This window comes from Coregonus lavaretus, assembly GCF_964263955.1.
Source record: "Coregonus lavaretus genome assembly, contig: HAP1_SCAFFOLD_685, whole genome shotgun sequence".
NCBI classification, from domain to species: domain Eukaryota; kingdom Metazoa; phylum Chordata; class Actinopteri; order Salmoniformes; family Salmonidae; genus Coregonus; species Coregonus lavaretus.
Genome location: NW_028162819.1, coordinates 57,020 through 84,667, shown reverse-complemented (window position 1 = coordinate 84,667; position 27,648 = coordinate 57,020). Strand labels below are relative to the sequence as shown.

The 27,648-nt window shown below is 44.0% G+C and overlaps 1 protein-coding gene across 1 annotated transcript in view; it reads left to right on the top strand.

Annotated features, from left to right (window-relative positions):
- LOC311118814 (intermembrane lipid transfer protein VPS13C-like) overlaps positions 1–27,648 on the top strand; it is a gene marked incomplete at its 3' end in the record, with an annotated part of 129,692 nt that overhangs the window by 49,797 nt on the left and 52,247 nt on the right. The window contains 19 exon segments of the mRNA XM_084193597.1: positions 374–431; positions 1,084–1,211; positions 4,838–4,944; positions 5,195–5,435; positions 5,654–5,804; positions 6,276–6,370; positions 6,878–7,020; positions 7,614–7,743; positions 7,746–7,808; positions 8,707–8,821; positions 10,028–10,164; positions 12,826–12,958; positions 16,151–16,268; positions 19,448–19,580; positions 19,721–19,796; positions 21,590–21,690; positions 21,909–22,062; positions 23,697–23,776; positions 24,277–24,336. Of these exon segments, the coding sequence (XP_084049723.1) occupies positions 374–431; positions 1,084–1,211; positions 4,838–4,944; positions 5,195–5,435; positions 5,654–5,804; positions 6,276–6,370; positions 6,878–7,020; positions 7,614–7,743; positions 7,746–7,808; positions 8,707–8,821; positions 10,028–10,164; positions 12,826–12,958; positions 16,151–16,268; positions 19,448–19,580; positions 19,721–19,796; positions 21,590–21,690; positions 21,909–22,062; positions 23,697–23,776; positions 24,277–24,336 (2,223 nt within the window).

Below are 27,648 nucleotides of genomic sequence, written 5' to 3'. Positions count from 1 at the left end.
AACATGACCCGCCAAACCGTGCTTCTTAACACCCGCCCGCTTAACCCAGAAGCCGGCCGCACCAATGTGTCGGAGGAAACACCGTTCACCTGACGACCGAGGTCAGCCTGCAGGCACCCGGCCCGCTACCAGGAGTCGCTAGAGCGCGATGAGCCAAGTAAAGCCTCCCCCCTTGGCCAAACCCTCCCCTAACCCGGACGACGCTGGGCCAATTGTGCGCCGCCCTATGGGACTCCCGGTCACGGGCCGGTTGTGACACAGCCAGGCATCGAACCCGGGACTGTAGTGCAGCGCCTTGGACCGCTGGGCCACTCGGGAGGCCCCATGTCTGTGTGATTTTCTAATTTTCATTCTTCTCTTTGTGTCTGTCCAGGAAAAGCTGAAGGCCGGCATCAGTACCAAGGACCGAGAGCTCAAAGACTACCAATATAGTATGTACCACAGGCAACACACACACACTTTCCATTAGAAAAGACAGAGAAAGGTGTCCTTCCTCACTTCAATTTATTTTAATTTTTTATTAAAGGTTTCATTTGACTATCCATGGCAACCAGCCAGCCAAGCCAGGAGAGGAAACCATTAATATTGTTGCTTTTATCTTATAATCTCTGTGAAACCTAGCACACACACACACACACACACACACACACACCGACTGGATATACTGGCATATGTTTTCCTCTGTTAGCTTTAAACGACTATCTTCCCAACCTCATGAAGATGAGAAAACACTCAGAGTGAACTGGCGGTCTAGAAGACGGATGTGACAGCGTTATGACAGACCAATGTGAATATGGTGATTCCGTAAATGACTTTCTGTTCTCTCCCACCGTCTGTCTGTCTGTCTCTGTCTGTCTGTCTGTCTGTCTGTCTGTCTGTCTCTGAACGTCTTGTGTGACTGTCTGTTTCTATGATTTGAGATGAATGCTGGTCCTGGATTAAGAAGCACTTTCAATGGAGAATCTCCAATGATCATGGTGTCTAGTCTAACCAATCCTAGATGTTGGATGGGGAATGATCCATAAAGATGTTGGTCATATTAAAGTAGATTTCATAGGATGTTCTCTCTCTCTCTCCATGCAGTTTTCAAACCCATCTTTGCCTCTGCTAAAATGGTTATCAACCCTAATGCTGAGATTGAGCTGAAGTCCCCCAAAGCCAACCTGTATCTGGAGGTTCAGAATGTAGCAATAGAGATTACCAAACCACAGGTACGAACACACACACACATACACACACACACACACACACACACACACACACACACACACACACACACACATACACCTCCCTTGGCATTTTTCCTATTTTGTTGCCTTACAACCTGGAATTGAAATGGATTGTTTGGGGGGTTTGTATCATTTGATTTACACAACATGCCTACCACTTTGAAGATGTAAAATATTTTTTTGTGTGAAACAAACAAGAAATAAACAAAAAAACAGAACTTGAGCGTGCATAACTATTCACCCCCCCCAAAGTCAATAATTTTGCAGCAATTACAGCTGCAAGTCTCTTGGGGTATGTCTCTATAAGCTTGGCACATCTAGCCACTGGGATTTTTGCCCATTCTTCAAGGCAAAACTGCTCCAGCTCCTTCAAGTTGGATTGGTTCCGCTGGTGTACAGCAATCTTTAAGTCATACCACAGATTCTCAATTGGATTGAGGTCTGGGCTTTGACTAGGCCATTCCAAGACATTTAAATGTTTCCCCTTAAACCACTCGAGTGTTGCTTTAGCAATATGCTTAGGGTCATTGTCCTGCTGGAAGGTGAACCTCCGTCCCAGTCTCAAATCTCTGGAAGACTGAAACTGGTTTCCCTCAAGAATTTCCCTGTATTTAGTGCCATCCATCATTCTTTCAATTCTGACCAGTTTCCCAGTCCCTGCCGATGGAAAAACATCCCCACAGCATGATGCTGCCACCACCATGCTTCACTGTGGGGATGGTGTTCTCGGGGTGATGAGAGGTGTTGGGTTTGCGCCAGACATAGCGTTTTCCTTGATGGCCAAAAAGCTCAATTTTAGTCTCATCTGACCAGAGTACCTTCTTCCATATGTTTGGGGAGTCTCCCACATGCCTTTTGGCGAACACCAAACGTGTTTGCTTATTTTTTTCTTTAAGCAATGGCTTTTTTCTGCCCAGCTCTATGGAGTGTACAGCTTAAAGTGGTCCTATGGACAGAAACTCCAATCTCCGCTGTGGAGCTTTGCAGCTCCTTCAGGGTTATCTTTGGTCTCTGTTGCCTCTCTGATTAATGCCCTCCTTGCCTGGGCTGTGAGATTTGGTGGGTTTGTTGTGGTGCCATATTCTTTCAATTTTTTAGTAATGGATTTAATGGTGCTCCGTGGGATATTCAAAGTTTCGGATATTTTTTTATAACCCAACCCTGATCTGTACTTCTCCACAACTTTGTCCCTGACCTGTTTGGAGAGCTCCTTGGTCTTCATGGTGCCGCTTGCTTGGTGGTGCCCCTTGCTTAGTGGTGTTGCAGACTCTGGGGTCTTTCAGAACAGGTGTATATATACTGAGATCATGTGACAGATCATGTGACACTTAGATTGCACACAGGTGGACTTTATTTAACTAATTATGTGACTTCTGAAGGTAATTGGTTGCACCAGATCTTATTTAGTGGCTTCATAGCAAAGGGGCTGAATACATATGCACGCACCACTTTTCCGTTATTTATTTTTTAGAATTTTTTGAAACAAGTTTTTTTTTTCATTTCACTTCACCAATTTGGACTATTTTGTGTATGTCCATTACATGAAATCCAAATAAAAATTAAAGGTTGTAATGCAACAAAATAGGAAAAACGCCAAGGGAGATGAATACTTTTGCAAGGCACTGTATGGAATAATTTGTCAATGTTGTTGTAGTCCTTTGTAGAATCATTTCAGAAGCCTCTCTTTATGTGCACACCCTGAAATGTATTCCACATGTTTCAATTTGCTGCTGGTTATTTTAACAAGATAGCATTCCCACATTTAAATGATCTTTAATCCTGAAATACATTTGAATTATATGTACTCGGTTGTTATCTATTCCTGGTTAGTACCTAACCATGGTGGACCTGCTAGAGTCTATAGACTGATATCATGTTATCTATTCCTGTTTAGTACCTAACCATGGTGGACCTGCTAGAGTCTATAGACTGATATCATGTTATCTATTCCTGTTTAGTACCTAACCATGGTGGACCTGCTAGAGTCTATAGACTGATATCATGTTATCTATTCCTGTTTAGTACCTAACCATGGTGGACCTGCTGGAGTCTATAGACTGATATCATGTTATCTATTCCTGTTTAGTACCTAACCATGGTGGACCTGCTAGAGTCTATAGACTGATATCATGTTATCTATTCCTGTTTAGTACCTAACCATGGTGGACCTGCTAGAGTCTATAGACTGATATCATGTTATCTACTCCTGTTTAGTACCTAACCATGGTGGATCTGCTAGAGTCTATAGACTGATATCATGTTATCTATTCCTGTTTAGTACCTAACCATGGTGGACCTGCTAGAGTCTATAGACTGATATCATGTTATCTATTCCTGTTTAGTACCTAACCATGGTGGACCTGCTAGAGTCTATAGACTGATATCATGTTATCTATTCCTGTTTAGTACCTAACCATGGTGGACCTGCTAGAGTCTATAGACTGATATCATGTTGTCTATTCCTGTTTAGTACCTAACCATGGTGGACCTGCTAGTCTATAGACTGATATCATGTTATCTACTCCTGTTTAGTACCTAACCATGGTGGACCTGCTATTGTCTATAGACTGATATCATGTTATCTACTCCTGTTTAGTACCTAACCATGGTGGACCTGCTGGAGTCTATAGACTGATATCATGTTATCTATTCCTGTTTAGTACCTAACCATGGTGGACCTGCTAGAGTCTATAGACTGATATCATGTTATCTATTCCTGTTTAGTACCTAACCATGGTGGACCTGCTAGAGTCTATAGACTGATATCATGTTGTCTATTCCTGGTTAGTACCTAACCATGGTGGACCTGCTAGAGTCTATAGACTGATATCATGTTGTCTATTCCTGGTTAGTACCTAACCATGGTGGACCTGCTAGAGTCTATAGACTGATATCATGTTGTCTATTCCTGTTTAGTACCTAACCATGGTGGACCTGCTAGTCTATAGACTGATATCATGTTATCTATTCCTGTTTAGTACCTAACCATGGTGGACCTGCTAGTCTATAGACTGATATCATGTTATCTATTCCTGTTTAGTACCTAACCATGGTGGATCTGCTAGAGTCTATAGACTGATATCATGTTATCTACTCCTGTTTAGTACCTAACCATGGTGGACCTGCTAGAGTCTATAGACTGATATCATGTTATCTATTCCTGTTTAGTACCTAACCATGGTGGACCTGCTAGTCTATAGACTGATATCATGTTGTTTATTCCTGTTTAGTACCTAACCATGGTGGACCTGCTAGTCTATAGACTGATATCATGTTGTCTATTCCTGTTTAGTACCTAACCATGGTGGACCTGCTAGAGTCTATAGACTGATATCATGTTGTCTATTCCTGTTTAGTACCTAACCATGGTGGACCTGCTAGTCTATAGACTGATATCATGTTGTTTATTCCTGTTTAGTACCTAACCATGGTGGACCTGCTAGAGTCTATAGACTGATATCATGTTGTCTATTCCTGTTTAGTACCTAACCATGGTGGACCTGCTATTGTCTATAGACTGATATCATGTTATCTACTCCTGTTTAGTACCTAACCATGGTGGACCTGCTAGTCTATAGACTGATATCATGTTGTCTATTCCTGTTTAGTACCTAACCATGGTGGACCTGCTAGAGTCTATAGACTGTATGGTTAAGAATGGACCCTACAGGAAGTTCAGACCTGATGTACCTGTACACACAAATGCCAAGCACTGGTAAGTCAACCAACCAACCAGTCAACCAACCAGTCAACCAACCAGTCAACCAACCAGTTAACCAACCAGTCAACCAACCAGTCAACCAACCAGTTAACCAACCAGTCAACCAACCAGTCCCCACTCCATACATTCTAATGGGCAGTACTAGTCAATGTTGTGCATGCTATCTGTTTATCAGGATGGGGTCAACGCAATGTGAAGTTTTCAGAATCTCAGCTCCTTAACTATGGGGTGACGGTGTTTCCAGGTGGAAGTACGGTGTGAACAGTGTTCTGGACGTCCATATCAGACGGTTCAACCAGATGTGGTCCTGGTCCAACATCAGGAAGCACCGCCACACTCTGAAGGCCTACAGGGCAGCCTACAAGAGCAAACTACTGACCACGCAGGGTAAACTCAAAGAGGACCAGGAGAAACAGATCCAGGACCTGGAGAAGAGCCTGGATGTTTTCAACATCACCTTAGCCCGGCAACAAGCACAGATAGAGGTTTGTGCAGTATTTGTTATACCCATTAACCAAAAGTCTTCTACAATATATTACTGTGTTTTTAGAAACCATGTCGATGGGGGTTTTGTGTCTGAACTGTCTCTCTGTCGCTGTTTTTGTCCCCCTCTCTCTCTCTCCCCCCTCCCCCCTCCCTCCTCCCCCTCTCTCTCTCCCCTCCCTCCTCCCCCTCTCTCTCTCTCTCCCCCTCCGTCCTCCAGGTGATCCGGTCAGGCCAGAAGGTGGTAGCTAAGAAGGTGGCGGCGGGCCAGAAGCAGGGAGGAGGAGGAGGGTTTTTCAGCAGCTTCTTTGGAAGGAAGGAAATGAAGATGAAAAAACAGGAACAGGAACAGGACACCAAGGAGGAGGAGGGTGAGTACTCCTCAGTCACCACACACACACACACACACACACACACACACACACACACACACACAGGATACCAAGGAGGAAGTGAGGTAGTGATTCCTCAGTCTCCTCATACACACAAGCTATCACCTAACCCTCAAGAGACAAACTAACTAACAAACAGCATTCACGATCCACACCCGCTGTCCTCAATGAGAGACATGGCTTCAGTACATTGTGTTTTAGACCAGGAGCACTGATCTCGGATCAGGTCCCCATATAACCCATATATCCTTATTCATTATGATCTGAAAGGTTGAACCGATGATAGATCAGCCCTCCTCCTCTGAGATTCTTGATGAATGTGGTCCCTGGTCGTCCCTGGTCGTCCCTGGTCGTCCCTGGTCGTCCCTGGTCGTCCTCACCTTGCACCTTGTGAACACCAGCGGCTACATTGATTGGTGTTGTGTAATATTTTGACCTTCCCAATTTCAGGCTTTGAAGAGTTGATGTCTGCTGATGAGAAGACTAAACTCTACACGGCCATCGGATACAGTGGTAGTTCTCACAACCTGGCCTTACCCAAGCAGGTAGGTCTCTGTGTGTCTGTCTCCATCGGATACAGTGGTAGTTCTCACAACCTGGCCTTACCCAAGCAGGTAGGTCTCTGTGTGTCTGTCTCCATCGGATACAGTGGTAGTTCTCACAACCTGGCCTTACCCAAGCAGGTAGGTCTCTGTGTGTCTGTCTCCATCGGATACAGTGGTAGTTCTCACAACCTGGCCTTACCCAAGCAGGTAGGTCTCTGTGTGTCTGTCTCCATCGGATACAGTGGTAGTTCTCACAACCTGGCCTTACCCAAGCAGGTAGGTCTCTCTTCGGTGTTGGTACTGACATGACATTTAATGGAGCAGACCCGCTAACAGCTCCGTGAGAAACAAAGCCAATCTACACCTATGTCTGTGTCCGTGTTGGGCACTGGAAATGATCAATAAGGAAAATGTATTTTAAAAAATTCAAAGAACTTCCGTCCTGAGAAATGGATCTTTCTCACACTCCTGTGTTTGTTCCCCTGCATGGCTCTCTGTATCCTCCAGTACGTGGCAGTGATGGTGACCTTCAAGCTGTTCCGTACGTCCATCACGGTGAGGGAGGAGCCCAACGTACCAGAGATCCTGAAGGTCCAGATGATTGACCTCAGCAGCACCGTCTCCCAGAGACCCGGGGCTCAGGCCATCAGGTCTCTCTTCATTTTCCCCTTCTCTCCCTCCATCTGACCACAACTCTATCCTCCTCATTCCTGCTGACAAGCAAAAACTCAAACAGGAAGTAACAGTGAGGCGCTCAGTACGGAAGTGGTCCGATGCTATAGGACTGTTTCGCTAGCACAGAGTGGAATATGTTCCGGGACTCATCCGATGGCATTGAGGAGTACACCACATCAGTCACCGGTGCATTGAGGAGTACACCACATCAGTCACCGGTGCATTGAGGAGTACACCACATCAGTCACCGATGCATTTGTATTGTCAAAGCAAGAACACACACAAGAGAAAACATTAAAGAACATTTAATACAACTGTTGATTAACTACTGATCTCTCTGTCTCTCTCTCTCTCTCCCTCTCTCTCTCTCTCTCTCTCTCTCTCTCTCTCTCTCTCTCTCTCTCTCTCTCTCTCTCTCTCTCTCTCTCTCTCTCTTCCCCCCCCCTCTCTCCCCCTCTCTCTCTCTTTCTCTCTCCCTCTCTCTCCCTCTCTCTCTCTCCCCTCTCTCTCCCCCTCTGTCTCTCTCTCCTCTCTCCTCTCTCCTCTCCTCTCTCCTCCCCTCTCCCAGGGTGGAGGCAGCGTTAGAGCACTGGTACGTGACAGGGTTGGAGCAGCAGGGAGCTGTCCCATCTCTCATAGCGTCAGTAGGGGACTCCAGCTCCTCTCTGCTCTCCATCCTGTTTGAAGTCAACCCAGAAGGACAGCAACTGCAGACCAGCTGCTCAGAGTCCAATCTCAGCCTGTAGAGATCATCTACGACTCAGTATGTATGGGTTTACCCACCCTCACTCAGTTATTCACTCTCACTGTCCCACTCCTATCTGTGGCTATCATCTCTCCCATCCATAAGGACCTCCCTCTGACCCCACTATGTGGAATGTCTCTCTCTCTCTCTCTCTCTCTCTCCTCTCTCTCTCTCTCTCTCTCTCTTCTCTCTCTCTCTCTCTCTCTCTCTCTCTCTGTCTCTCTCTCTCTCCTCTCTCTCTCTCTCTCTCTCTCTGTATCTCTCTCTCTCTGTCTCTCCTCTGTATCTCTCTCTCTCTCTCTCTCTCTCTCTCTGTCTCTCTCTGTACTCTCTGTCTCTCTCTCTCTGTCTCTCTCTGTCTCTCTCTCTCTCTCTCTCTCTCTCTGTCGCTCTGTCTCTCTCTTCGGTCTGTCTCTGTCTCTCTGTCTGTCTCTCTCTCTCTCTCTCTCTCTCTCTCTCTCGTCTCTCTCTCTCTCTCTCTCTCTCTCTCTCTCTCTCTCTCTCTCTCTCTCTCTCTCTCTCTCTCTCTCTCTCTCTCTCTCTCTCTCTCTCTCTCTCTCTCTCTCTCTCTCTCTCTCTCTCTCTCTCTCTCTCTCTCTCCATAATGATATTTAGTAGACCATGTAATGTCCAGTCCACTCCAAGCCTCATTGATCATTCATGATGTCATCAATGGTGATAAACTGCCCTATGAAGTCATGTGTAATGTGTTTGACCAAGGAAAGCTCCATCTACTATGTCTATTAATGCTCATAATACCATGTTTATTCTATATGCATGCAGTCTATTTACAGCTCCTCCTACATGTATTCAAATTCACACTGTTCAGTACATCACTTTCCTGCCCTTTGTGGGGTAACTAAAGGCACTGAAGTCACTAAATAAATCAACTCCTGTGTGTGTTTCTCTCTGCCAGTTGACAGTGAACAGCATGGCGGAGTTCTTTCAGACAGGGAAGGGAGTGGATCTGGAGGTGTTGACTTCAGCTACTCTCTCCAAGCTGGAGGAGATCAAGGAGAAGACAGCCACTGGTGGGTACAGATAAATAGGAAACACTTTATATAGCGCCCCTTATATACGCATTCATTAAGCCTCTATAACAGCTACATAAGATGTTATTACAGCCGTCATAGGCTGACTCAAACACACACTGCCGGATAGATGTTTGTCTCTTGCTGGTCATCGCACACATTATCACATCATCACATACATTATCACACACATTATCACATCATCATACACATTATCACATCACACACATTATCACATCATCACACACATTATCACATCATCATACACATTATCACATCATCACATACATTATCACATCATCGCATACATTATCACATCATCATACACATTATCACATCATCATACGCATTATCACATCATTACATACATTATCACATCATCACATACATTATCACATCATCATACACATTGTCACATCATCACATACATGATCACATCATCACATACATTATCACATCATCACATACATTATCACATCATCACACACATTATCACATCATCATACACATTATCACATCATCACATACATTATCACATCACCACACAAATATCACATCTCATACATCATCACATCATCATACACATTGTCACATCATCACATACATTATCACATCATCACATACATTGTCACACACATTATCGCATCATCAAACACATTATCGCATCATCACACACATTATCACATCATCATACACATTATCACATCACCCCATACATTGTCACATCATCACACACATTATCACATTATCACATACATTATCACATCATCACTCACATTATCACATCATCATATACATTATCTAACCTCTGTCTCACATCATCTCATACATGATCTACCCTTTGTCTCACATCATCACATACATTATCACATCATTGCATACATTATCTACCCTCTGTCTCACATTACCACATACATTACCCGCACTGTCTCACATTATCACATACATTATCTAACTTATGTCTCACATTATCTCATACATTATCACACCATCGCATACATTATCTACCCTCTGTCTCACATTGTCACATACATGATCTACCCTCTGTCTCACATTATCACATACATTATCTAACCTCTGTCTCAAATCATCACATAAATTATCTAACATCTGTCTCACATCATCACATACATTATCTAACATCTGTCTCACATCATCACATACATTATCTAACATCTATTGATGATTATTTTGCCGTCTGTGCAGGTCTGTCTCACATCATTGAAACCCGTAAGATTCTGGACCTGAAGATTGACCTAAAGCCTTCATACCTGCTGGTGCCCAAGTCTGGCTTCTACCACGCCAAGTCTGACCTGATGATCATAGACTTTGGTAGTCTACAGGTGAGAACAGACAGATTCTAGAATAATGACCTGATGATCATAGACTTTGGTAGTCTACAGGTGAGAACAGACAGATTCTAGAATAATGACCTGATGATCATAGACTTTGGTAGTCTACAGGTGAGAACAGACATATTCTAGAATAATGACCTGATGATCATAGACGTTGGTAGTCTACAGGTGAGAACAGACAGATTCTAGAATAATGACCTGATGATCATAGACTTTGGTAGTCTACAGGTGAGAACAGACAGATTCTAGAATAATGACCTGATGATCATAGACTTTGGTAGTCTACAGGTGAGAACAGACAGATTCTAGAATAATGACCTGATGATCATAGACTTTGGTAGTCTACAAGTGAGAACAGACAGATTCTAGAATAATGACCTGATGATCATAGACTTTGGTAGTCTACAGGTGAGAACAGACAGATTCTAGAATAATGACCTGATGATCATAGACTTTGGTAGTCTACAGGTGAGAACAGACAGATTCTAGAATAATGACCCGATGATCATATACTTTGGTAGTCTACAGGTGAGAACAGACAGATTCTAGAATAATGACCTGATGATCATAGACTTTGGTAGTCTACAGGTGAGAACAGACAGATTCTAGAATAATGACCCGATGATCATATACTTTGGTAGTCTACAGGTGAGAACAGACAGATTCTAGAATAATGACCCGATGATCATAGACTTTGGTAGTCTACAGGTGAGAACAGACAGATTCTAGAATAATGACCTGATGATCATAGACTTTGGTAGTCTACAGGTGAGAACAGACAGATTCTAGAATAATGACCTGATGATCATAGACTTTGGTAGTCTACAGGTGAGAACAGACAGATTCTAGAATAATGACCTGATGATCATAGACTTTGGTAGTCTACAGGTGAGAACAGACATATTCTAGAATAATGACCTGATGATCATAGACGTTGGTAGTCTACAGGTGAGAACAGACAGATTCTAGAATAATGACCCGATGATCATAGACTTTGGTAGTCTACAGGTGAGAACAGACAGATTCTAGAATAATGACCCGATGATCATAGACTTTGGTAGTCTACAGGTGAGAACAGACAGATTCTAGAATAATGACCTGATGATCATAGACTTTGGTAGTCTACAGGTGAGAACAGACAGATTCTAGAATAATGACCCGATGATCATAGACTTTGGTAGTCTACAGGTGAGAACAGACAGATTCTAGAATAATGACCTGATGATCATAGACTTTGGTAGTCTACAGGTGAGAACAGACAGATTCTAGAATAATGACCTGATGATCATAGACTTTGGTAGTCTACAGGTGAGAACAGACAGATTCTAGAATAATGACCCGATGATCATAGACTTTGGTAGTCTACAGGTGAGAACAGACAGATTCTAGAATAATGACCCGATGATCATAGACTTTGGTAGTCTACAGGTGAGAACAGACAGATTCTAGAATAATGACCCGATGATCATAGACTTTGGTAGTCTACAGGTGAGAACAGACAGATTCTAGAATAATGACCCGATGATCATAGACTTTGGTAGTCTACAGGTGAGAACAGACAGATTCTAGAATAATGACCCGATGATCATATACTTTGGTAGTCTACAGGTGAGAACAGACAGATTCTAGAATAATGACCTGATGATCATAGACTTTGGTAGTCTACAGGTGAGAACAGACAGATTCTAGAATAATGACCCGATGATTATAGACTTTGGTAGTCTACAGGTGAGAACAGACAGATTCTAGAATAATGACCTGATGATCATAGACTTTGGTAGTCTACAGGTGAGAACAGACAGATTCTAGAATAATGACCTGATGATCATAGACTTTGGTAGTCTACAGGTGAGAACAGACAGATTCTAGAATAATGACCCGATGATCATATACTTTGGTAGTCTACAGGTGAGAACAGACAGATTCTAGAATAATGACCTGATGATCATAGACTTTGGTAGTCTACAGGTGAGAACAGACAGATTCTAGAATAATGACCCGATGATTATAGACTTTGGTAGTCTACAGGTGAGAACAGACAGATTCTAGAATAATGACCTGATGATCATAGACTTTGGTAGTCTACAGGTGAGAACAGACATATTCTAGAATAATGACCTGATGATCATAGACTTTGGTAGTCTACAGGTGAGAACAGACAGATTCTAGAATAATGACCCGATGATCATAGACTTTGGTAGTCTACAGGTGACAACAGACAGATTCTAGAATAATGACCTGATGATCATAGACTTTGGTAGTCTACAGGTGAGAACAGACAGATTCTAGAATAATGACCTGATGATCATAGACTTTGGTAGTCTACAGGTGAGAACAGACAGATTCTAGAATAATGACCTGATGATCATAGACTTTGGTAGTCTACAGGTGAGAACAGACAGATTCTAGAATAATGACCCGATGATCATAGACTTTGGTAGTCTACAGGTGAGAACAGACAGATTCTAGAATAATGACCCGATGTTCATAGACTTTGGTAGTCTACAGGTGAGAACAGACAGATTCTAGAATAATGGCGGCAAAGACACCCTACTGTTATATTGTCTCGTAGTTTTAAAGAAATGTGCGTATGTGTTTGTGTGTGTACGTGTTCACGCTTTGTGTGTGTGTGTGTGTGTGTGTGTTTAGCTGATGAGTGTGGACCAGGGGAACCACCAGCCTTTATCACCCAGTTTCAGTTCCCTGGAGGAGATTATGGACCGTGCCTACGAGAGGTACTCACTGAAGCTACGCAGTGTCCAGGTCCTCTACAGCAAGTCAGGTATGCGCGCACACCAGGGTTTTCCTTTAGCCGATAATAGCCGGCTTTTGGCCGATGCGAGAAATGAAAAGCCCATTTAAGAAAATTAATCCCATTTGCGAAATATCGCATTTTAGCCTATTGATTTGATGGGATGTAGATTGGCCAGTGGATGTAGCGAAGAGAACTGCTGCCACAGCTCATCAAACAGCTGTTCGGTGCTGCTCGGAGTGAAACGTGCTTTTTAGAAGCCCGATCATTGAGCAACAATTCTAAATGCAATTGCGTGTTTAAAAAACAGTTTTGATGTCCACAGTTAAAAAGAGCTATTTATATATCTAAACTGGTAATTGAAGCGCGCTTCCCACCATGCAGGCGTCAGCACGTCACACACCGCTTTGCAATGAGATGGAGGCAGTATGCATTTTGAAAACGTACGCTTAATTGTTTGAAACTCCCGAGTGGCGTAGTGGTCTAAGGCACTGCATCGCAGTGCTAGCTGTGCCACTAGAGATCCTGGTTAGAATCCAGGCTGTCGTAGCCGGCCGCGATCGGGAGACCCATGGGTGCGGCGCACAATTGGCCCAGCGTCGTCCAGGGTAGGGGAGGGAATGGCCGGCAGGGATGTAGCTCAGATGGTAGAGCATGGCGTTTGCAACGCCAGGGTTGTGGGTTCGATTCCCACGGGGGGCCAGTATGAAAAATTAAAAAATAATGTATGCACTCAATATAACTGTAAGTCGCTCTGGATAAGAGCGTCTGCTAAATGACTGAAATGTAAATGTGATGTAATGAAACCTGGACGTTTTACTACATATTATGAGACATGTCTTACCTTGCTTCAAAGTAGCCTATAGCCAAAATCCAACCAAACGTGGAGGCAATTATTGTTTCTAAATACTTCCTTATGCCATTGGAACCAGTAGCCTTCTTCTCTCATGTTCTATTGGTTTTCAACTTTATTTTATTGTCCGGTAGCCAAAGGCACAATCCTATACACACAGTGCATTCGGAAAGTATTGACTTTTTCCACATTTTGTTACGTTACAGCCTTATTCTAAAATGGATGGCATAGTTTTTCCCCCTCATCAATCTACACACAATATCCCATACTGCCAAAGTAGAAACATTTTTTTTTTTTTATGTTTGCAAATGTATTTAAAAAAAATACCTGAAATATGACATTTACATAAGTATTCAGACCCTTTACTCAGTACTTTGATGAAGCACCTTTGGCAGAGATTACAGCCTCGAGTCTTCTTGGGTATGACGCTACAAGCTTGGCACACCTGTATTTGGGGAGTTTCTCCCATTCTTCTCTGCAGATCCTCTCAGGCTCTTTCAGGTTGGATGGGGAGCGTCGCTGCACAGCTATTTTCAGGTCTCTACAGAGATGTTTGATCGGGTTCAAGTCCGGGCTCTGGCCTGGCCACTCAAGGACATTCAGAGACTTGTCCCGAAGCCACTCCTGCGTTGTCTTGGCTGTGTGCTTAGGATTGTTGTTCTGTTGGAAGGTGAACTTTCGCCCCAGTCTGAGGTCCTATGCGCTCTGGAGCAGGTTTTCATCAAGGATCTCTCTGTACTTTGCTCCGTTCATCTTTCCCTCGATCCTGACTAGTCTCCCAGTCCCTGCTGCTGAAAAACATCCCCACAGCATGATGCTGCCACCACCATGCTTCACCATAGGGATGGTGCCAGGTTTCCTCCAGACGTGACGCTTGGCATTCAGGCCAAAGAGTTCAATCTTGGTTTCATCAGACCAGAGAATCTTGTTTCTCATGGTCTGAGAGTCCTTTAGGTGCCTTTTGACAAACTCCAAGCGGGCTGTCATGTGCCTTTTACTGAGGAGTGGCTTCTGTCTGGCCACTCTACCATAAAGGCCTGATTTATGGAGTGCTGCAGAGATGGTTGTCCTTCTGGAAGTTTCTCCCATCTCCAAAGAGGAACTCTGGAGCTCTGTCAGAGTGACCATCGGGTTCTTGGTCACCTCCCTGACCAAGGCCCTTCTCCCCCGATTGCTCAGTTTGGCCGGGCGGCCAGCTCTAGGAAGAGTCTTGGTGGTTCCAAACTTCTTCAATTTAAGAATGATGGAGGCCACTGTGTTCTTGGGGACCTTCAATGCTGAAGACATTTTTTGGTACCCTTCCCCAGATCTGTGCCTCGACACAATCCTCTCTCGGAGCTCTACGGACAATTCCTTCGACCTCATGGCTTGGTTTTTGCTCTGACATGCACTGTCAACTGTGGGACCTTATATAGACAGGTGTGTGCCTTTCCAAATCATGTCCAATCAATTGAATTTACCACAGGTGGACTCCAACCAAGTTGTAGAAACATCTCAAGGATGATCAATGGAAACAGGATGCACCTGAGCTCAATTTCGAGCCTCATAGCAAAGGGTCTGAATACTTATGTAAATAAGGTATTTCTGTTTTTCTATTTTTAATACATTTGAAAAATATTCTAAAAACCTGTTTTTGCTTTGTTATTATGGGGTATTGTGTGTAGATTGATGAGAAAACAATTTAATAAATTTTAGAATAAGGCTGTAATGTAACAAAATGTGGAAAAGTAAAGGTGTCTGAATACCTTCCGAATGCACTGTATTTCCAGCCTTTTGTCTCTCACTGTTTCTGTCTCTCTCCCTCACTGTTTCTGTTTCTGTCCTCTGAGCTCTGTCACTCACTGTTTCTGTCTCTGTCCCTCACTGTTTCTGTCTCTGTCCACTGATCTCTGTCCCTCACTGTTTTTGTCTCTGTCCACTGAGCTCTGTCCCTCACTGTTTTTGTCTCTGTCCACTGAGCTCTGTCCCTCACTGTTTCTGTCTCTGTCCACTGACCCTTGTCCCTCACTGTTTCTGTCTCTGTCCACTGAGCTCTGTCCCTCACTGTTTCTGTCTCTGTCCACTGAGCTCTGTCCCTCACTGTTTCTGTCTCTGTCCCTCACTGTTTCTGTTTCTGTCCTCTGAGCTCTGTCCCTCACTGTTTCTGTCTCTGTCCACTGAGCTCTGTCCCTCACTGTTTCTGTCTCTGTCCCTCACTGTTTCTGTCTCTGTCCCTCACTGTTTCTGTCTCTGTCCACTGAGCTCTGTCCCTCACTGTTTCTGTCTCTGTCCCTCACTGTTTCTGTCTCTGTCCACTGAGCTCTGTCCCTCACTGTTTCTGTCTCTGTCCACTGAGCTCTGTCCTTCACTGTTTCTGTCTGCCCCTACAGGTGAGGAGTGGAAGGCAGCCCGTCAACATGGTTCCTCTATACAACACATCCTGCAGCCCATGGATGTCAACCTCCAGCTGGCCAAATGCATGGTGGAGAAGGACACCAGAATGGCCAGGTAACACCAGACTGTTATCCAGGCTAAGGTAGCTGAGGGACTGTGGAATGATGCCAGAATGGCCAGGTAACACCAGACTGTTATCCAGGCTAAGGTAGCTGAGGGACTGTGGAATGATGCCAGAATGGCCAGGTAACACCAGACTGTTATCCAGGCTAAGGGAGCTGAGGGACTGTGGAATGATGCCAGAATGGCCAGGTAACACCAGACTGTTATCCAGGCTAAGGGAGCTGGGGGACTGTGGAATGATGCCAGAATGGCCAGGTAACACCAGAATGTTATCCAGGCTAAGGGAGCTGAGGGACTGTGGAATGATGCCAGAATGGCCAGGTAACACCAGAATGTTATCCAGGCTAAGGTAGCTGAGGGACTGTGGAATGATGCCAGAATGGCCAGGTAACACCAGAATGTTATCCAGGCTAAGGGAGCTGAGGGACTGTGGAATGATGCCAGAATGGCCAGGTAACACCAGAATGTTATCCAGGCTAAGGGAGCTGAGGGACTGTGGAATGATGCCAGAATGGCCAGGTAACACCAGACTGTTATCCAGGCTAAGGTAGCTGAGGGACTGTGGAATGATGCCAGAATGGCCAGGTAACACCAGACTGTTATCCAGGCTAAGGGAGCTGAGGGACTGTGGAATGATGCCAGAATGGCCAGGTAACACCAGAATGTTATCCAGGCTAAGGGAGCTGAGGGACTGTGGAATGATGCCAGAATGGCCAGGTAACACCAGACTGTTATCCAGGCTAAGGGAGCTGAGGGACTGTGGAATGATGCCAGAATGGCCAGGTAACACCAGAATGTTATCCAGGCTAAGGGAGCTGAGGGACTGTGGAATGATGCCAGAATGGCCAGGTAACACCAGAATGTTATCCAGGCTAAGGGAGCTGAGGGACTGTGGAATGATGCCAGAATGGCCAGGTAACACCAGACTGTTATCCAGGCTAAGGTAGCTGAGGGACTGTGGAATGATGCCAGAATGGCCAGGTAACACCAGACTGTTATCCAGGCTAAGGGAGCTGAGGGACTGTGGAATGATGCCAGAATGGCCAGGTAACACCAGACTGTTATCCAGGCTAAGGGAGCTGAGGGACTGTGGAATGATGCCAGATGTCTCTCGCTTACAATTAAAAGTGTTTCGGCCATCGATGGCCTTCATCAGAATCAGTAGTGTACTGTGCTGACTGGGCTGGGAATTGCCAGGGACCTCACGATACGATGTTATCGTGATACCTAGTCTCACGATTCTCACGTTTTCTATAAGTTGTGATTTCATGTTCCAAACATTGCTCACAAGTGTGATGTAGTCATCTAGGAATATGGGACCAAATACTAAACTTTTTACTACTTTATGTATTAGAATTTTTAGGGGTGTCAATAATTTTGACCCCTACCTTTTTTTGAGAAAAAAAAAATATATTACTTTTTAAACAAAATCTCTTTCTATGAGCAATTGTGTAAGTATAACATATAATTTCCCAATAGTTTTAGCTTACAATATAGCTCATTATTTACTATTTTATACAGTCATTATTGCCCGTCTTTATCAAGGGTGTCAATCATTTTGGACCGCAGTGTATGTCTGCTGCAGAGAGACGACAGAGATCATTAGAAAATGAGTTTTGATCAGTCATGGAAATAAAAGTGCTGAAAACACATTGGCTCACTATTTAAAAAGAAGATGGAGAACAAGATATAGGATGAAAAAATAGCAGAGTTTTGAAGCAGGTACAGCCGACTAAGGCTATTTAGCAACAACAAAAAATATACTTAGAGTCAAAGTATCAATCTAATATTGTCCAAAATAATATTGTGATATGTAACTGTATCGATTTCCCCCCTCATCACTAGTACTGACTAAATTCTGTGGTGCAGACACAGTGTTCGCTAAACCAGAGGGTATGGTATCTACTGTGTTCCAGATTAGTAAGGCTCTGGTATGGTATCTACTGTGTTCCAGATTAGTAAAGCTCTGGTATGGTATCTACTGTGTTCCAGATTAGTAAAGCTCTGGTATGGTATCTACTGTGTTCCAGATTAGTAAAGCTCTGGTATGGTATCTAATGTGTTCCAGATTAGTAAAGCTCTGGTATGGTATCTAATGTGTTCCAGATTAGTAAAGCTCTGGTATGGTATCTACTGTGTTCCAGATTAGTAAAGCTCTGGTATGGTATCTACTGTGTTCCAGATTAGTAAAGCTCTGGTATGGTATCTACTGTGTTCCAGATTAGTAAAGCTCTGGTATGGTATCTACTGTGTTCCAGATTAGTAAAGCTCTGGTATGGTATCTACTGTGTTCCAGATTAGTAAAGCTCTGGTATGGGATCTACTGTGTTCCAGATTAGTAAGGCTCTGGTATGGTATCTACTGTGTTCCAGATTAGTAAAGCTCTGGTATGGTATCTACTGTGTTCCAGATTAGTAAAGCTCTGGTATGGTATCTACTGTGTTCCAGATTAGTAAAGCTCTGGTATGGTATCTACTGTGTTCCAGATTAGTAAAGCTCTGGTATGGTATCTAATGTGTTCCAGATTAGTAAAGCTCTGGTATGGTATCTACTGTGTTCCAGATTAGTAAAGCTCTGGTATGGTATCTACTGTGTTCCAGATTAGTAAAGCTCTGGTATGGTATCTACTGTGTTCCAGATTAGTAAAGCTCTGGTATGGTATCTACTGTGTTCCAGATTAGTAAAGCTCTGGTATGGTATCTACTGTGTTCCAGATTAGTAAAGCTCTGGTATGGTATCTACTGTGTTCCAGATTAGTAAAGCTCTGGTATGGTATCTAATGTGTTCCAGATTAGTAAAGCTCTGGTATGGTATCTACTGTGTTCCAGATTAGTAAAGCTCTGGTATGGTATATACTGTGTTCCAGATTAGTAAAGCTCTGGTATGGTATCTACTGTGTTCCAGATTAGTAAAGCTCTGGTATGGTATCTAATGTGTTCCAGATTAGTAAAGCTCTGGTATGGTATCTAATGTGTTCCAGATTAGTAAAGCTCTGGTATGGTATCTACTGTGTTCCAGATTAGTAAAGCTCTGGTATGGTATCTACTGTGTTCCAGATTAGTAAAGCTCTGGTATGGTATCTACTGTGTTCCAGATTAGTAAAGCTCTGGTATGGTATCTAATGTGTTCCAGATTAGTAAAGCTCTGGTATGGTATCTACTGTGTTCCAGATTCAAGGTGTCTGGAGAACTGCCTCTCCTCCATGTGAAGATCTCAGACCAGAAGATCCAGGGAGTGTTGGACCTGGTCTACAGCATCCCCCTGCCCCAGAGTGGTTCCACCCCTTCCACCCCCACCCAGAAGGTACAGTTGGTCTGACCCAGTTCACCAGTAGAGTAGCCTAAACACATCCATTACATTGGTACATCATGTCTTTTAAAAACAATAGAAATATGTTTGGCAATCAACAGCTTTCTCTTCGTTTTCCGTCTTGTTTCCACTAGATGCTGTGTTTGTCTGAGGCCAGGCCCAAAGTCCTGGGTTTAAAAACCCCAGTGCTGCTAGATGGATTAGAGACAGGTGGGGGCTGGTTCTTCACTACTGTATCTGCATTAACTGATTCAGGGTCAGCTGTTATCTGACCACCCTAATGGTTATGACTGTGACTGGGCGTCAGGTAATCTGATCCTAGATGGGATGCTCCTTCTATCCACTGGTCTTTGTCTGTAACGGATGCACTGGTACAGAGTTGTCTATTGGGGAAGGTGAGTCTATCTTGAGTGCAAGCCAGAATACAACAGCTCCCCCCTCAGGTGAGAGAAGACTGTGTTTTAGTCAGCGGCTCAACCTCGTTTATCAGAACTAGATCAGCCAGACAGGGCAGTTCCATTGCAACCATTACTGAAGAACCAAGACCAGGAGATAGAAGAACCATCTGTTATTGAAGAACCAAGACCAGGAGATAGCAGGACTATCTGTTATTGAAGAACCAAGACCAGGAGATAGAAGAACCATCTGTTATTGAAGAACCAAGACCAGGAGATAGCAGGACTATCTGTTATTGAAGAACCAAGTCCAGGAGATAGAAGGACTATCTGTTATTGAAGAACCAAGACCAGGAGATAGCAGGACGATCTGTTATTGAAGAACCAAGACCAGGAGATAGAAGGACTATCTGTTATTGAAGAACCAAGTCCAGGAGATAGAAGGACTATCTGTTATTGAAGAACCAAGACCAGGAGATAGCAGGACGATCTGTTATTGAAGAACCAAGACCAGGAGATAGAAGGACTATCTGTTATTGAAGAACCAAGACCAGGAGATAGCAGGACGATCTGTTATTGAAGAACCAAGACCAGGAGATAGAAGGACTATCTGTTATTGAAGAACCAAGACCAGGAGATAGCAGGACGATCTGTTATTGAAGAACCAAGTCCAGGAGATAGAAGGACTATCTGTTATTGAAGAACCAAGTCCAGGAGATAGAAGGACTATCTGTTATTGAAGAACCAAGACCAGGAGATAGCAGGACTATCTGTTATTGAAGAACCAAGACCAGGAGATAGAAGGACTATCTGTTATTGAAGAACCAAGACCAGGAGATAGAAGGACTATCTGTTATTGCATGGCATGAATCATGAATGAGTGGAAACATTTCTTTCACTATGGATATGTTGTTATGACATTTATTGTCAGACATCTGTGGATGATGTACACTGACCAGTCGAGTCAAGGTGAAAGATATGATCCCTTATTGATGTCACCTGTTAAATCCACTTCAATCAGTATAGATGAAGGGGAGGAGACAGGTTAAAGAAGGATTTAAGACTTCAGACAATTGAGACATGGATTGTGTATGTGTGCCATTCAGAGGGTGAATGGGCAAGACAAAATATTTAAGTGCCTTTTGAACGGGGTATGGTAGTAGGTGCCAGGCGCACCGGTTTGAGTGTCAAGAACTGCAACGCTGCTGGGTTTTTCACGCTGAACAGTTTCCCGTGTGTATCAACAATGGTCCACCACCCAAAGGACATCCAGCCAACTTGACACAACTGTGGGAAGCATTGGAGTCAACATGGGCCAAGCATCCCTGTGGAACGCTTTCGACACCTTGTAGGGTCCATGCCTCAACGAATTGAGGCTGTTGTGAGGGCAAAACGGGGGTTGCAACTCAATATTAGGAAGGTGTTCCTAATGTTTTGTCCACTCAGTATACAGTAGATCTCTTTACACTATGCAAGCTGTATGTAATATATATATGTAATCTATATGTAATCTGTATGTAATCTATATGTAATCTATATGTAATCTGTATGTAATCTGTATGTAATCTATATGTAATCTGTGTGTAATCTGTATGTCTCCCTCCCTAGGCTCAGATGGTGAGTCATATTATATGTCTGTGGATGAGGAACACCAACCCTCTGCCACAGAGGAGCTGACTGACGTGCAGTTCAAGTTTGAAGTCAAAGCGGTACAGAGTTTGTTTTTTTTGTGTATTTTTTTTCTATTATCTACGAAAAATCCAATAATAAAAGCAATACATTTTTCTATCGGTGACCCCAGTGGGAATCGAACCCGCAACTCTGGTGTTGCAAGCTCTACGCTCTACCAACTGAGCTACACAGGACCACAGCGTTGCTGTCTAAAGCGTTATGATGTTATTGAGGTGTGTTTGGCGATGTTCTCCAGGTGCTGTTGGAGTTGACGCGTCAGGCTGACCAGGAGAACACGCTGTTGGTCCTTAGTGTGTCTCAGCTGGGAGCAGAGGGCAAGATGAGAACCTATGACCTCACCATCACATCCTACCTCCGTAGAGTAGGCCTGGACTACTGTGAGATCAGAGGTACTAGTAACCCTAACCCCTAACCTATGACCTCACCCTCGCCTCCATAAAGTAGGCCTGGACTACTGTGAGATCAGAGGTACTAGTAACCCTAACTAACTAACCCTAACCCCTAACCTATGACCTCACCATCACATCCTACCTCCATAAAGTAGGCCTGGACTACTGTGAGATCAGAGGTACTAGTAACCCTAACCCCTAACCTATGACCTCACCCTCACCTCCATAAAGTAGGCCTGGACTACTGTGAGATCAGAGGTACTAGTAACCCTAACCCCTAACCTATGACCTCACCCTCGCCTCCATAAAGTAGGCCTGGACTACTGTGAGATCAGAGGTACTAGTAACCCTAACTAACTAACCCTAACCCCTAACCTATGACCTCACCATCACATCCTACCTCCATAAAGTAGGCCTGGACTACTGTGAGATCAGAGGTACTAGTAACCCTAACCCCTAACCTATGACCTCACCCTCGCCTCCATAAAGTAGGCCTGGACTACTGTGAGATCAGAGGTACTAGTAACCCTAACCCCTAACCTATGACCTCACCCTCGCCTCCATAAAGTAGGCCTGGACTACTGTGAGATCAGAGGTACTAGTAACCCTAACTAACTAACCCCTAACCTATGACCTCACCCTCGCCTCCATAAAGTAGGCCTGGACCACTGTGAGATCAGAGGTACTAGTAACCCTAACCCCTAACCTATGACCTCACCCTCGCCTCCATAAAGTAGGCCTGGACTACTGTGAGATCAGAGGTACTAGTAACCCTAACTAACTAACCCCTAACCTATGACCTCACCCTCGCCTCCATAAAGTAGGCCTGGACTACTGTGAGATCAGAGGTACTAGTAACCCCTAACTAACTAACCCCTAACCTATGACCTCACCCTCGCCTCCATAAAGTAGGCCTGGACTACTGTGAGATCAGAGGAACGGTAGGTCCTACAGTAGATACTGCATCTGGGATGAAGTCATCCACTTCACTACATCCATAGTAGTAGCACCCCGTGTAGGATATAGACTGGGCCGTGGGTGTCTATAGTAGTAGCACCCCGTGTAGGATATAGACTGGGCCGTGGGTGTCTATAGTAGTAGCACCCCGTGTAGGATATAGACTGGGCCGTGGGTGTCTATAGTAGTAGCACCCCGTGTAGGATATAGACTGGGCCGTGGGTGTCTATAGTAGTAGCACCCCGTGTAGGATATAGACTGGGCCGTGGGTGTCTATAGTAGTAGCACCCCGTGTAGGATATAGACTGGGCCGTGGGTGTCTATAGTAGTAGCACCCCGTGTAGGATATAGACTGGGCCGTGGGTGTCTATAGTAGTAGCACCCCGTGTAGGATATAGACTGGGCCGTGGGTGTCTATGACCAGGAAATGCCTATTATCTATATAAATTCCAACGTCAAGCTGATTCTATCCCTCTATAACAGGGATGAGCAACTCCAGTCCATTATTAGTTGATGATTAGAGTCGGGTGTGTTAGCTGTGGCTCGGGTAAAAGTGTTAAACCAATCGGGCCCCCCCGAGGACTGAAGCTGTCCATCCCCTGCTCTCTAGTCACCATCACATTCCAGTTGAAGAGCAACAGCATCTTCGCTAACGTAATGAATTGTGTTATTTCCAGACTCCAATAACCAGCCTCTGCACCTGGTCAGCTCCTCAGACGAGCACGGCTCAGACCTGCTCAAGGTGGAGTACACCAAAGTAAGTGAAGTTTTACTCACTGGGCCCTTTGTCAATCACTCCTCCTCTTGGTCTCAAATCGATCTCTTCTCTGTCTCTCTCTCTCTCTCTCTCTCTCTCTCTCTCTCTCTCTCTCTCTCTCTCTCTCTCTCTCTCTCTCTCTCTGTCTCTCTGTCTCTGTCTCTGTCTCTCTCTGTCTCTCTGTCTCTCTCTCTTCTCTCTCCTCTCTCTCTCTCTCCTCTCTCTCCTCTCTCTCTCTCCTCTGTCTCTCTCTCTCTCTCTCTCTCTCTCTGCCTCTCTCTGCCTCTGTCTCTGTCACTCACTCACTCACTATTTCTATTCGGGTGTGCGACTTAAATTTTTTAGCCAAATTCACAAGCATGATATCTTATTTTATAAATAAAATCTCAATATATTGTATGGTAGGTCTATCATTCTATGGAAATCGTATATGACCTAAGCAGTTGTTTTCCAGAGCAGTCAGTATTAGCGTTTTAACGTCATGCTGTCTCCACCTACAGGCTGATATCAACGGGCCAAACTTCCAAACCATGTTTAACAACACCGAGCAAAACCTGAAGGTAGGTGATATGAATTGGTAGTGTTTTTCCCCTCTGAGTAACCAAGGTAACAGCCGATTTTAAGTATTGTAAAGGGTTTCCCAACACATCTCGTCGCCACGTTTGTTTGCTTCACAGTATTTTACATGGAGCCAGTTCTATGCTAACCACTTCCTCTACGAGTCTTTAAGATGCTTTCTAAGAGCAGGAATCTTTCCAGTGTGCTGCCAGTCGTAGGTTACCCAGCTATAGATGTACAGATGGTTGTTTGAGAAGATTAGAATGATCAAACCTGGCAATATTTACCTTTTTTTTGGGGGGGGGGGGGGGGGGGGAGGGGACTGCACACGATGTAGCTCAATGTGGTCCTCTGTAGCTCAATTGGTAGAGCATGGCGCTTGTAACGCCAGGGTAGTGGGTTCGATCCCCGGGACCACCCATATGTAAAAATGTATGCACGGATGACTGTAAGTCGCTTTGGATAAAAGCGTCTGCTAAATGGCATATTATTATTATTATATTATTATAACTGAATTTGCTGTAACTGAATAATGCTTCATCTAGAGCCTAGATATGCCTGGAATATACGTTGTGTTGCCATGTTTTTAAAGTTTGTTCAGCATTACACCCCCCCCCCCCACCCCCGCAACCGCCCAAGACAGACTAGTGTATAATCCCTAAGACTTGGGACAGGTCTGATCCATATTTTAAAAGCTGCTGTTCATTAAATAGAAATCAGACAGTATGACCTCAGCAAGATACTGCATGTCTGTCTGTGTCAGAAAACACTTCACATCTCAGTGAAATGGATAGAGAATCAGTTGTAGTCCGTTCTAGTCAGTCATCCTAGGGTCCAGTCCTCAGTTGTAGTCAGTTCTAGTCAGTCATCTTAGGGTCCAGTCCTCAGTTGTAGTCAGTTGTAGTCAGTCATCCTAGGGTCCAGTCCTCAGTTGTAGTCAGTTGTAGTCAGTCATCCTAGGGTCCAGTCCTCAGTTGTAGTCAGTTGTAGTCAGTCATCCTAGGGTCCAGTCCTCAGTTGTAGTCAGTTCTAGTCAGTCATCCTAGGGTCCAGTCCTCAGTTGTAGTCAGTTGTAGTCAGTCATCCTAGGGTCCAGTCCTCAGTTGTAGTCAGTTGTAGTCAGTCATCCTAGGGTCCAGTCCTCAGTTGTAGTCAGTTGTAGTCAGTCATCCTAGGGTCCAGTCCTCAGTTGTAGTCAGTTGTAGTCAGTCATCCTAGGGTCCAGTCCTCAGTTGTAGTCAGTTGTAGTCAGTCATCCTAGGGTCCAGTCCTTAGCCTATGACGTGTCAGATTGCTGCAGGGGGAAACAGTTACACAGTTGGGTTGAAGTTGGTTAGGTTCTGCCTTAAAAAATACAGGTTTTTTGAATCAATAGTAGTCTTGTGTTGGCACACGTGTTTGGCTTTTCACTCAGCTATTTCAGAACCAACGTGAGAAAGACAGAAATCAATGTTAATCGTAAAGGCATAGGTTAATCACTTTCCAGTCCTATTTTTCCACACAGTTTTAGTGTGATGGCTGAGAAAAGGTTAAAGGTGTTTGTTTGTCAGAGACCTTAGTCATGCAGCCGCTGCCTTGGTCACACACACACACACACACTCTCTCTCTCTCTCTCTCTCTCTCTCTCTCTCTCTCTCTCTCTCTCTCTCTCTCTCTCTCTCTCTCTCTCTCTCTCTCTCTCTCTCTCTCTCTCTCTCTCTCTCTCTCTCTCTCTCTCTCTCTCTCTCTCTCTCTCTCTCTCTGTCTCTGTCTCTCTCTCTCTCTCTCTTTCTCTGTCTCTCTTTCTCTCTCTCTCTCTCTCTCTCTCTCTCTCTCTCTCTCTCTCTTCTCTCTCTCTCTCTCTCTCTCTCTCTCTCTCTCTCTCTCTCTCTCTCTCTCTCTCTCTCTCTCTCTCTCTCTCTCTCGCTCTCTCGCTCTCTCGCTCTCTCGCTCTCTCGCTCTCTCGCTCTCTCTCTCGCTCTCTCTCTCTCTCTCACACACACACTGTGTAGTGATCCCTGAATAGATTTTATGATGTTGATATCGTCATTATGATATGGATGCTGTATGAAATGCCACAGTGTTGCTGTCCTAATGTATACAGTTTAGCACTCCCAGTAAATGTGTCAATAGAACCCACACTACAACCCTTTCCTCCCTTATGCTGCACGGGGTTACAGCCCCAAAATCAACAGTGTAGAAAAAATGATCAATCGATAATGACTTACAGTAAGAGCGCAAAATAATACTATTAGATATAGATAGATCATTGTTTCTTTTAGACATTTTCTAAAACAATTTATCTTCCTTTTTTCTATTGATAAAAAGCTCCCATGACTAACGCTGGGTAGGCTCATGATATTACATACTCATGATAGGCTCATGATATTACATACTCATGATAGGCTCATGTTAGACTGACACTAACGCTGGATAGGCTCATGATATTACATACTCATGATAGGCTCATGATATTACATACTCATGATAGGCTCATGATATTACATACTCATGATAGGCTCATGATATGACATACTCATGATAGGCTCATGTTAGACTGACACTAACGCTGGGTAGGCTCATGATATTATTGTTGATTATTGATATATATGTTATTTATGATATTACATACCCATGATAGGCTCATGATAGTAAACGCTGCAGGGAAAGTCATTGTAGTATTAGGATTGTGGGATTAGCCGTAAGATCCTAGTAGGATCCTAGTAGTATTTATTTTATTTATTTCACCTTTATTTAACCAGGTAAGCCAGTTGAGAACAAGTTCTCATTTACAACTGCGACCTGGCCAAGATAAAGCAAAGCAGTGCGATAAAAACAACAACACAGAGTTACATATGGGGTAAAACAAAACATAAAGTCAAAAATACAACAGAAAATATATATACAGTGTGTGCAAATGTAGTAAGTTATGGAGGTAAGGCAATAAAATAGGCCATAGTGCAAAATAATTACAATTTAGTATTAACACTGGAATGATAGATGTGCAGAAGATGATGTGCAAATAGAGATACTGGGGTGCAAATGAGCAAAATAAATAACAATATGGGGATGAGGTAGTTGGGTGGGCTAATTACAGATGGGCTGTGTACAGGTGCAGTGATTGGTAAGCTGCTCTGACAACTGATGCTTAAAGTTAGTGAGGGAGATAAGAGTCTCCAGCTTCAGAGATTTTTGCAGTTCGTTCCAGTGATTTGCAGCAGAGAACTGGAAGGAATGGCGGCCAAAGGAGGTGTTGGCTTTGGGAATGACCAGGTGAGATATACATGCTGGAGTGCATACTACGGGTGGGTGTTGCTAGGTGACCAATGAGCTAA